Source organism: Mixophyes fleayi, chromosome 6, assembly GCF_038048845.1.
Source record: "Mixophyes fleayi isolate aMixFle1 chromosome 6, aMixFle1.hap1, whole genome shotgun sequence".
NCBI classification, from domain to species: Eukaryota; Metazoa; Chordata; class Amphibia; order Anura; family Limnodynastidae; genus Mixophyes; species Mixophyes fleayi.
The window spans coordinates 43,954,023-43,966,113 of NC_134407.1; the positions used below are offsets into that span (position 1 = coordinate 43,954,023).

The following is a 12,091-nucleotide window of genomic DNA, read 5'->3' on the forward strand; positions in this document are numbered from 1 at the left end:
GAGATAAAACAATTAAAAGCATAGTTTATTCAACCATATATGCTTAAAAACTAAAAAAAAACATGTTAGATTCCAAAAATATTTTTTTCATGAAACAGCATCATATAGATGAAAATTTACCCACTAGTTCAACATGGGACTGTCTCTGCGCATTTAGGCTTCATACCCGTCAGCATTAAAGTATATGTGCTTACTTGCATTTTTAGTGCATATAAACGTATCTGACAATGGAACCCATTGTTCTTGCTCTTTTCACTGTGTTCAACACAAGTTAATTGCACTGAGGTCAAAGGAGTTACCGTTTATTACCTCCAATATGATACTAAAAACGTTGGTTAACAAATGCATGTTTTCTCTTGTTTTTATAGACACATTAAAAGCCATTTGGTATAAGATATTAGACTAGCTATGATTTTCTAATATGATACAGGTGCCAAGGCTAAAATGTAATAGAGTGAGGGTTGCCAGCCCTCGAAGATATATTATATTTCTTATTAAAAAAACACCATTGGACAACCAACATTAAGGCTGAACGTGCAACAGATTTAATTTTGTACTGATTTATTCTTTAAATTAGAATGCGCGCTGGGTGCACAGCTCTTTTTCCCTTCAAAAAGGACTTGATTTTTGCATAATATATATATATATATATATATATATATATATATATATATATATAAATATATATATATATGATACATTTTGCACCTTCCAGTTATACTTTTACGGAATTCCACCACCAGGGTTTAAATTATTGTTACACAAGTCCATCTTGATTCAAGGTAGTCCAATCGAGAAGTTAGGAAAAAGAACAAGCAAAGAAAAAATCTAACCACCTTTTATTGATCCACTATGGCCAATGGAATAAAAGGAAAACAAAACAAACTCACAGCCCCTAAATTCTATGCGCCTGAGCTGGTATCTCGTAACTCGTGAGTTGAAATCTCATTCGACATAATTGACCACAACATCAGTATTGTTATCATTTACTTGCCTGCTCTTGTTTTAAACATACAGGGCCTGATGCAGAGTTGAACGTACGCCCATTTACATGGTGTAAATTGCGTGTTTTCGCTCTATGCATGCTGATAAGAACTCCACAAATACTTATGCCTATGCAGAGCTGCACACATCCCCACTTAAAGAGTCATGATGGGTGAAGAAAGGCATTTTATGGCAGTGCAAGTACAGTAGGAACATGTTCGTGGAGTTGCAAGCCGATGCAAACCTAAATGTAGACGCAGATACCGGTGGTAATCGTTTTTATGATTACCACTATTCCAACATGGAGAAGGCCTACAAAGAAAATCCGAAATTATGAAAAATTGATTGGAAAATAAACAGACTTACCTTTAACCTGATGCTGGAGATCTCCGATGGGAGCACCAAGCTGACAGCAAGTGATTCAGATTGGAGAAGTGTTTGGCACTGCAGGCTGACGTCATTGTGACTCCTGTCAATAGAAATTTTAAGCGGCAATGTGGGGACCCCTAAGGTTAAGTGTTTAAACACTTAACCTGACATTGCTGCTTTAAATTTCTGATGACAGACGTCGTGATGACGTCACCCTGCAGTGCCGAACACTTCTCCAATCGATATCACTTGCTGTCATCATTGTGGAGATCATCCCATTGGAGATCTCCAGCGTCGGGTTGAAGGTAAGTCTGTTTCTTTTCTAATCAGTTTTTCATAATTTCGGATTTTCTTTGTAGGCCTCCTCCATCTCGGAGTAGTGGACATCGGTAAAGCGTACCCAACCCGCAGATACACCTATGCTGGTGCAAATATATGATGATTATAATCGACAGCAGTAGCTAACCGCTAAATTGGCTAATTATGGTTTCACCTCTGAAGCTGCTGGATGCTTTTCTCAATTTCTCAATGTTTGGATATCCTGTATCAGACTGTGTTCTACTCGAATCAAGGACCCAAGATGTGCCATTACACTTCCACCACAGTTGTTGACACCTCACAGGATAAATCTATGTATTTAGGTAGTTGCCACCTTATCCTGGTCCCATTAGCTGGAGCCAACAAGAACCATGATTCTACAGATCAGGCAATATTGTTTTTTCATTATTGTCCATTATTTATGTTCCTTAAGGAATTGCACCTTTTTCATTGACAGCAGTGAAACACCATTGGGTTGTTTGTGTTTTTGATTAGCCTCATGCAGCCATTCTGCTGTATTTAGCTGCTATTTGCTATAGCTGCTATCTGTTAATCACCACAAGCCATACAACTGCCCTCAGTCCCTTTCATCAATGGTCTTTTACCAACCATAGGTCTGCTGTTAGCCTGATGTTACGTGGAGAGTGGGCCATTTTTAAAAAAAACCATGATACTGCTGTATATGTCAACCTCACCAGTGCTTCTGTTACTCAAAGACTGGTACCGACGCCTCTGGCTCACACAAGCATGACACATTGAAAGTTACTTAAAACTCATGTTTTCATACTATCTGCTGGTATATGCCTTCCAATAGATATCATTGTCTGCATAAATTAAGTTGTAATTTATTTGTTTTACAAAGGAGTGGCAGGTATACCTAATAAGCTAGCCACTCTATCTAGGTGACACTTATGATTTATCATGGCTGCTCTGGAGTTTGATAAACGGGGCTATTTCAAACAGGAAATACCAAGAACACTATTATACACCTCTACCGACTGACAAATGCTTATTTATGTGTACATTATAAATCACGCAATTAGCCTTTGGTCTTCTTAACAGTGATGGTTTGCTTCTGGCATAATGTGAAGGTATGATCTACTTAACTATTTTGCTTTACATTTAAACCACAGTGAGTCTGCCTTTCACAGCTAGAATTTAATTTTCCATGCAGAATTTTTTTAGCACACCTTTTTATTGCTAAGTTTATACAAAAGTAATTCAATTTGTAAACATACAATACACACACAGATAAATTGTGTGCCTGTGCATGTATACACATTTATTTAACATTTCCATTAGCTTTTTTACAAAGTCAACATCAAATGGTGATCCTAAAATGCTTGCTATGGATCCAGTTATATGTGTGTTGCGAAAGGGTTATTTAACAATTACTGTACGTGTTTGTAGATGCTGCATATACTGTATTCCAACCCTAGAAAAATACAACAGCCATGGAATAATCACAAGGAATGATGCTATTTAGGTGTATTGTGCATTGTATTAGGTATTGCATAGGCAAAGTGCAACACTTTCATAACCTGTCCCGAGTCGCTTAAGGCATTATAAATAGTGATGTAGTTGAGGTTAAATTTTGTGCGTGACCCAGGGGAACAGGCCATTTTCCTGAGAAGTTCCAGCAATACAATCTACCACTTTTGTTTCACCCTTCCACAAAATGCAAAATTCTGTGTTTATTGTTTATAATACTGTATTTCCTAAAAAATGTAGTCTATGAATAGATCTGGGACCTAGACAGCAAGGTGACTTAGTGGTTAGCACTTCTGCTTCACAGCACTGGGTTTATGAGTTTGATTCCTGACCATGGTCTTGTCTGTGTGGAGTTTGTATGCTCTCCCCGTGTTTGCTTGGGTTTCCTCCGGTTGCTATTAAATTGGCCTCTCAATCTGTGTGTGTGTGTTTGTTTGGGAATCTACACTGTAAGCGCCAATGGAGCAGGGACTGGTGTGAGAGAGTTCTCAGTGATGATGATGATGACTACAATAAATTTAATATGCAAATCACATTTGAAGGTTAAAATTAGAGATAAACAACATTTTCAATACTGTTCTGTTCTATAATCACATCATAACAGTTTTTACTACAGAAGTTTGCAAACTTTGCAGGTAAAATTTGGCCTTAAGTGTTCTATGTCCATTGCAACCACACCACGCAGAGTGAATTGGCCGCCATCAACCCAGCTCCATTCACAGACTATAAGTTCCACATTTTCAGAATTATAACTGAAGGTTGAATTAAACCCAATGAAAATTAAAAACTGAGATTTGTGTTCCAGGTGAGTTGCTGATACCCCTTGGGGGGCAGTTTGGTTTGGGTTTAAGTAACTTTCTGCTTACTGCCGGTTCTCTGTTTGTCCCGTGCTTTGGATGCTTATTCTGGCTGGTCTGATATTTTTTATTGCCGGAAAACTTTGAGCAGTCGATGGCCTATGCATGGTGGGCGCCCATTGGTTTTATTTATGCCATGGCTTCCATTCAAAGAGTCAGCTTTGGTTTCGGTTAAGGTACCGCCGTAGAGGGTAGGCTAGTTGGCTGCATTCCATCAACCCAGAAGGGGTGCAACACTAAGTACCTAATATTTGAAAATCTAAAACTGTTTCAAAATAAAATGGTTAGAAAAATAAAAAAGCAAAAACTATAGTAAAAATGTCACAGCCACATAAGCCTTGAGGTGAAGATCTTGTCACAATTTTTCCAGAGCATTTCCATTCCCTGATATTTCATATCTTTCAAATCATATCTAGTTGTAGTTATATTTTATGTGCGGGTTGCTGTTTTTGCAATGAGTGTTTTTTAACACACACACACACAAAGAAACACATAGAAACAAACCAGAACTAGATAACAATAATTCTTTTCAATTCAGAATAAAACATACCATGACATAAAATATATCAGTCAACAGAAAAATAAATCATCTCTCCTCCTGCCACTGTTTCCCTTTGAATACAGACATAAGATGGTAAGTTTTGCTAGAAGCCAATAAATGGCTGGGTCTCATTCACGTATTGTGAATAGCAAAGGCACTGCAGGAAATTATAACATGGAGAAATTTTGCAACCGTAAATCTATGAATATGACAATAAATCAATTCAAAAATCTTTAGAAATGCACAAATCTTAGCTTAAGAATTGTGCATATGTGTTTGTGCTCAAATATGTCAAATGTTTATAAATGTAACATATGTTAAATGAAAAAAAACCAAAAAGGATGAATTAAGTAAACTATACATACATTAATGTAACATAGCACATGAATATTAACCGCTTTACATGAATCCATCTTGAACAAAATACCATATTAACAAAATACAACTATACAAGATTAATGCTAATCTCCCCTCACATCCAATTAAAATAAAACAATACAATTGATGTTATAATTAGTCACCCAGTGCTTCACATCACTATCAGCAATCAGAAACGGCTGAGGAGCACAGGTAACTTAGTTTCTGCATTTTCTTTTTACCTAAAGTCACTGAAAACACTAGCACCAAACCATAAGTAAAAACAATTTAATACAGTAATAAAATAAGTAATAACAAAATGGTGGCCCTTTCGTTGAAGTGAACGTTCATTATAACACAGGCAGATTCCCCACAAAATTATTCCTAGGAGTATATTTACTAAACTGCGGGTTTGAAAAAGTGGAGATGCTGCCTATAGCAACCAATCAGATTCTAGCTGTCATTTTGTAGAATGCACGAAATAAATGAAAGCTAGGATCTGATTGGTGGCTATAGGCAACATCTCCACTTTTCCAAACCTGCAGTTTAGTAAATCTAGCCCCTAGACTGCAAAGTGTTATAATTTATTTAATGCAGCCACTAACAATAACTGGGAGGTTCATTAAAAATAGTTCCTATTTCTAATTCACAGGTTTGTTGTAATTTGAGTGTGGGGTTCTGGTTTGGGCGCACATATGGGAACTAAAAAAAAATGTTGCAGTAGGACCACTAAGTAGCATCAATGTATTGACAATCATCATCATCATCATCATCATTTATTTATATAGCGCCACTAATTCCGCAGCGCTGTACAGAGAACTCATTCACATCAGTCCCTGCCCCATTGGAGCTCACAGTCTAAATTCCCTACTATAGACACACACTCACACACACAGACAGACAGAGAGGGAGAGACTAGGGTCAATTTTTTTTTTTTTTTTTTTATTGCAGCCAATTAACCTACCAGTATGTTTTTGGAGTGTGGGAGGAAACCGGAGCACCCGGAGGAAACCCACGCAGACACAGGGAGAACATACAAACTCCACACAGATAAGGCCATGGTCGGGAATTGAACTCATGACCCCCAATGCTGTGAGGCAGACGTGCTAACCACTACGCCACTGTGCTGCCACAATCTTACTTGCAGACTAAACATGGGCAGCATGCATATATACATATCTCCAACATTTAAATTTCTAAATCATGACAAAGACACACCTCAGCCGAACATGTTTTAAACTTTAGAGGTGTGTTCATTATACAATGGGCATGTTTAGCACTTCTGAGACATTAGGCCCCCTTAATCCACTTTCCTTTCCCTAAAACACCCTGAATTGCTGCACACACAAGAGACTCAAGCATTGGTAAGTTGGGTACCTACCGATTTCCTCCGACAAATGTGTCCACCCAGAGAAGGGCGGAACAGTCCCCTCAAATCGGGTTTGTGCAGATGAAATTGGAACATTTGGGATGTATGATAGATACCAAACTTATTCTGCGCTTATGTCAATATGTAGAGTGATATATGGTAAAAAAAAACAAAAAAAAACATGGTGGAAGGATGTAATGGATAAAAATGGAAAGGAAAAACCTATGCTTTTCCCTTGATTTTGACCATAATGCTGTGCCTGCTGCATTTGAGTTCCTTGTTTGAACTGAAGACAATTTGTCTGTCTTAAAATAAAAATAAATAAATGGTACAAGTGCATTCTTACTTTCATGTACCAATAACACATATTATATTTTCTGTTTACTTTTACAGACAAAAGATCCCCAGCTCCATCTGTATTTAACAGACTACAGTACAGTGTTTGCAGTGACTCAGTCTGGAATTACTCGTCATCTCACGTTACTTCAACCAGTTGACAGAGAGCGTCAGCAGCTTTATAGATTTTCAGTGAGTATTTGTTTGTTTGGGGTTTTTTTTGCATTCAGTCAATTGGTTATGTTAGTAAATGGTATTATACAAGTTATGACTATGTGAGCCTAAGAACAATAGTAGTATGAATAAAGAATTCAAATGTGTATTCATAACACAAAAGAGATAATTTAATACATGCAAATTAAACTTAATTTAAAATTGTGTGTGTTACTTATTTTTTACTGTTTTGACATATAGGGCTAGGTCCTATTTCATTATGGCAGAGGGACCCCACTAACAGCAATTTGGGGAGGGGCATTCTTCTCATTTATTTACACATTGTATATTTTATTACAGGAGGTAGTATTGTGCGTAAAGCATTATTACATTACTCAGTGTGTGTCTGTAATGAGCATTTGTGCCACATAGGTCCCATTAAGGATGTAGAATGAGACTCCAGCTCTACCGACCTCTACCAAATAAACGCATTTCCAGGAGCAGTTTGAGTAATGTAAAGAAAAGATTGCTGAACTGCTGTGCTAATGTCCCCTCACTATTTTATTTAAGCCTTAACTAAGGTTACAATGAGCTGAATTTATGGAGAAATACTGAATAGTTTATTTTATTGAAGGGAGTAGGAGGAGGTTAGGCTTTTATGTGACATCTACAGGATTATACAGTGCATCACAGTTATGCCTCTTCACACGTCATTTTCACATTTTGCAGAGGTGTCACCCAAGAGTGGAAGATAGTCATTCACTTTGATCTGCTCTAGATTAACCATCAAGGCACACTGGTCAAAAACCAAGGCATTTTGCCCATGCATTAGGGGGCTGATGCAGAGTTGGACACAAACCTAGAGTAACTTACATTTTAATAAAAAGGACAGAAACAACGTATTTCTGCCTGAATGCAAAGCCGTAGACATCTTCGAAATGCATCCACCTCTGCAGGATATGTGCCTGGTTTACAATAAATCATTGTGTACTTGCACCTGCCCTATAGCAGATGCAAAACCTACGTCTCCTAACAGTCGTATAATTGTGTTTCTGCAAGTCTGCATGAACTGCATTTGCAGGCACATGCCTTTAATCTATTTGGCCTGTGTTTGCATGCCTTTCCCCAACCCGCCTCTCCAAGCACAGACGGAAGTAAGTACCAGTATCATGCAAGTCTATCTACATATGAGCTTATGTGTACCACTTTATGGGCATGTGCACAGTGATTTCATGCAAGATACACTGCAGAATCTGGCATACATCCCTCTCTGCATCAGCCCTAGATGTGCTTTTGAAAATGTCATTTTTCTCCGCATAGTGCATAAAGGGGCCGTTCACCTTTGTAGAATATACTTTTTTTTTCTTTTTTAAAAAAAATAAATGCAGCAAATGTGTGGTTACTTCCCCAAGATGCCTTTGTTATCCAAAACCAGAATATTTCCAATGAGCACAATGGGAGAGAGATTGATGGATTCTCTCCTACTGCACTGAGAGCACACAGCAGGATCAACTTGCGGTAGATTAAGATTACGTGGATCCCGAAGGGATGGACCAGCCCTATTTGCTGCATGGGATACCCAGGTTAGAAAGATGGTAATTTCTACAAAAGGGAACTTTTAGAAACTTTCAATACAACATGAAATTTCAATGCACACCAGACACACAGTACTGTATATCGATTCACCTGCTGTATTTTTATACAGTACTGCTCTATTCAATGACGTCTGAAATTCTGGTAAAGAATAGAAACCAACATGTACTTTAAATAAATGGAAAAAGTTTTACAATGGAAAGTGAACAATCTTGGCAGTTTCCAAGGAAACATCTCGACAGGTAACTCCTTTTCATATATATAGTACAGTTTTAGTTTAAGGCAAGGTTTGGTGGTGTTTTGATGCATTTCAACACGCACTGTGCTGAAAGTACTTCTGGCACGCAAGTGGTTTAATAGTTTTGACTTGTTTCCAAAGGTTAAAACAGTTTAACAACAATAATATAACTGCGGAACATTCAATATTTGCAAAGCTTTAGTAGCTTAAAAGATGTGAACTTGGTTAAGGTGTGAAACTTTCTTAAGATACATTTTTTAGAAGACCATATAAAACATACTTACTTTGATAATGGTTCATTAGACATGCTTGCCAAGTTGGCAGCTGGATAGTGACAATGTGCTTTGTACATTTAATTGGAAAATACAGTAAGAAAAAAGGGTCCCAGGAATTAAACATATGTAGTATAATACAATTCATTAAGTTCTTAATACATTTATGTAATGATTTAATAGATCAATAACTGATAAGTTCAAAAATAGGTAGTTATGATCTAGGTCATTTTTTTAACCATAGCTATATAATTTAATACATTTTTAAGTTTGTAAATCTGCTCTCAGAGTGTGTACACAAAATGAAAATATAATTGCAGTCGCAAATGCAAGTATTCCTAAGGGGAGTTTACACTCCACACCCCCAGAGTGGGCTTGAACAACATGCAAGGATGTGACTATCATTTTAGACTATGGTAGGTCTCTCCACAACACCTCCTATACCTTTCAAATACACGGTCAATGCTATGTGCACTACTGTTAGGTGTATAAATAAGAACTAGTGCAAATTTCCTAATTGTCCAACAAAGTCTTGACTGAGTAGGAAAGACAACCAGCTTTAGGACTGCCCTACAAGAATTGAGACTGTTGGCAGACTGTCCTGCTATATCCTACATGTATGTTCATGCTGCTTTCACTAATTGCAGAGATCAGTTGTTGCTTGTCTGGATAGGGGAATGTTGGGGCTCTGTTTGAAAAAAAGTTAGGGGACATGAACTAAGAAGGCCAGGTAACCAGTGAACACTCTAGCCCTCCCTTCCCCTAAATAGCCCAACATTAAATCAATGGCACCAGCCCCAACATGAAATTTATATCTCCCCCCTCAACCAGTTCAGACATCAAATAATTAGTATTCACATTTAATAAATTGCTCTACATTTCCACAAACTCAGGCCCACATTCAATTAATAGCCCTCAACTGCCCTAGCATTAAATTAATTGTTCCAGCACACCACCTTCAATTAATTGGCCCCATCACTAAATTAAATAGCTTCCACCATGACACCACTATCAAATTAAATAGTCCACGTCGCTAATAAATGAAGTAGCTCCACCATCAAATAATAAATTCCTAACCCTCACCACACCATAAAATTAATAGGCTACAACCCCACCCATATTACATTAAGACAGACATTTTTCCATGTTCCATATGTTGCAGAGGCAGATTCTTCCCTTTTACTCTCTCTCTCTCTTCCCATCTCTTCCCAACAGTAACCCCATTCAACTAAAAATATTTAAAAATATTTTAAAATATATATTAAAAAAGAATATCAGACCCACACATCTTAAAATGTATACACCTAAGTGGGCAATATTAATCAAAATGGGTTTATCTTTATTCCAAGGCTGAACTAAAAGCTTCATCGGACATAAATTTTGCGAAGTATTCCACTTAGAGGTATTATAATTAAATTCCATTAACTTGTGCTATATCCAAGATACAGATCCATTGGTGGCAAATAAGCCATATGAGTGTATAAGATAGACATGCTGTCAGCATAGTAAAGAAGGGGAAGGCGAGCACACACAGAGGGGGAGGAGCAGATCAGGTTGATCGCGGCTGCATAAAATCCCCGACCACACAATTTTCGGATGGGGAGGTTTCCGGCACCTGGAAAGTGGAAGTGTGCGCCTGCATTGGAATCTGTGCACACACAGTTCTTAAGGGACTATTAAGATATTTTCACTATTTGAGCTCCCAGCAGCTCTTTAGTTTTATAAAGATTGTGTAAAAGGGAAATAGGTATTGAATATGCTATTACAGGCCCATTCCATACGTTGTTCCAAAATGTCTATTTACTTACTCTCAGGTTTTATAGACTTAGACAAAGGAGACTTTTGCAGTTGCTGGTGCAATAATGCGCTTGGCTATTGTGGGGGAGCATGTGTGTAAACACAGGACCCTCCGTCTAGTGAACTTAGAAGAAAGTGTTACTTGACTGTCGGTAGCTGTTGAGCACTGCTTGCAAGTACTAAATATACATGGTTAGAATAGTGTAGCAAAGTATATAACTATCCCATAACTGACAGTTATACGCAAACAAAAGTGACACACTGAGTCATAGGAAGCAGTTAAAATGAAAATCTTTATTTAACTCATTTGGCATCCTGGCACCAGGTTGCTGATCCACTATTCTGTAAAAATATTGTCATGTACTTAGAATCTTTAAGGAAAATGACTTTCTCTAACATTTGCCTTGTCACCTCCATACACTGGCTCTCATTTATGAAGTGCACGGCATGCACATCAGAAATAATTACGCTGTTGCACCTATATGGTACACTCTTATGGTGATGTGTGCTTAGGTTTACAGAGGGTCAGGTCAAAAAACTCTGAAATGGTTCACTGTCCAAAAGTGTAAATGTCAAATGACATCCATCCTCCTATGACTTTAGCAAAATCCCTTTATTTGAATTATGCATTTCCATATTTCTCCTAAAAAAAATATTCTAATTTTAGGCTTATTTAAAGCATAGTTGATGACATTAGAACATTGCATGTAACTTATGTGTAGCTGAAGCTTTTTATTGAACTTCTCCACCAAATTGCTGGTGCAAAATTCAACTGTTTTTATGTATTTAAACAAAGCAAGTAATGCCCTTAAACAATTATTATTTCCACTCCTTTATTTAATTTTTTTTAAAATTTATTTTCATAAAATGAAAACTCATTTTTGCACTGGTGTGTAAAACTAGGGACACTGGCGCATCTACTCTATAATTAGCAAGTATGACCTTGCTCTGCCCAGTCCCTTCAATTTCCAGTTCAAACTCCTATCCCTTTGTATATATCTCACATTGGTAGAAACAAAGTAGTATTTATCACAATAAAGGCTTTTGCGTTGTATCTTGTCCATTTTGCAATTCAGAAATGTTCCACAAAATTCTTACCAAGTGGGAGCACTCTTTTTTTGCTTTCGTCTATCTTTTTCCAGTTTTCAATTTAAAGAATGTTTATTTAATGTCTATGTATATAAATCCTGACCTGCTTTTACGTTCATGAAGTCTAATTGTCATAGGCCATGAAGTCTGACTCACATAGGGCAGGTCACTTGGACATTTAATAAGATAAATTACTCCCTCACTCTCACAAGTAAATAAATCTCACAAGTTAATTTTAAATCCATTAGTGGGAAGGGGGACCTGGCCACCTTTTGTAATCCAGTTACAGTTTTGACATGATAGGCATAGAAACAATATGGATGGAGT

General features: G+C 37.3%; 1 protein-coding gene across 1 annotated transcript in view; it reads left to right on the forward strand.

Annotated features, from left to right (window-relative positions):
• Positions 1-12,091, forward strand: part of PCDH15 (protocadherin related 15) — a 945,519-nt gene that overhangs the window by 528,435 nt on the left and 404,993 nt on the right. Inside the window, exon 13 of the mRNA XM_075216373.1 lies at positions 6,680-6,814. Within this exon, the coding sequence (XP_075072474.1) occupies positions 6,680-6,814 (135 nt within the window). The remainder of the gene's footprint in view (positions 1-6,679; positions 6,815-12,091) is intronic.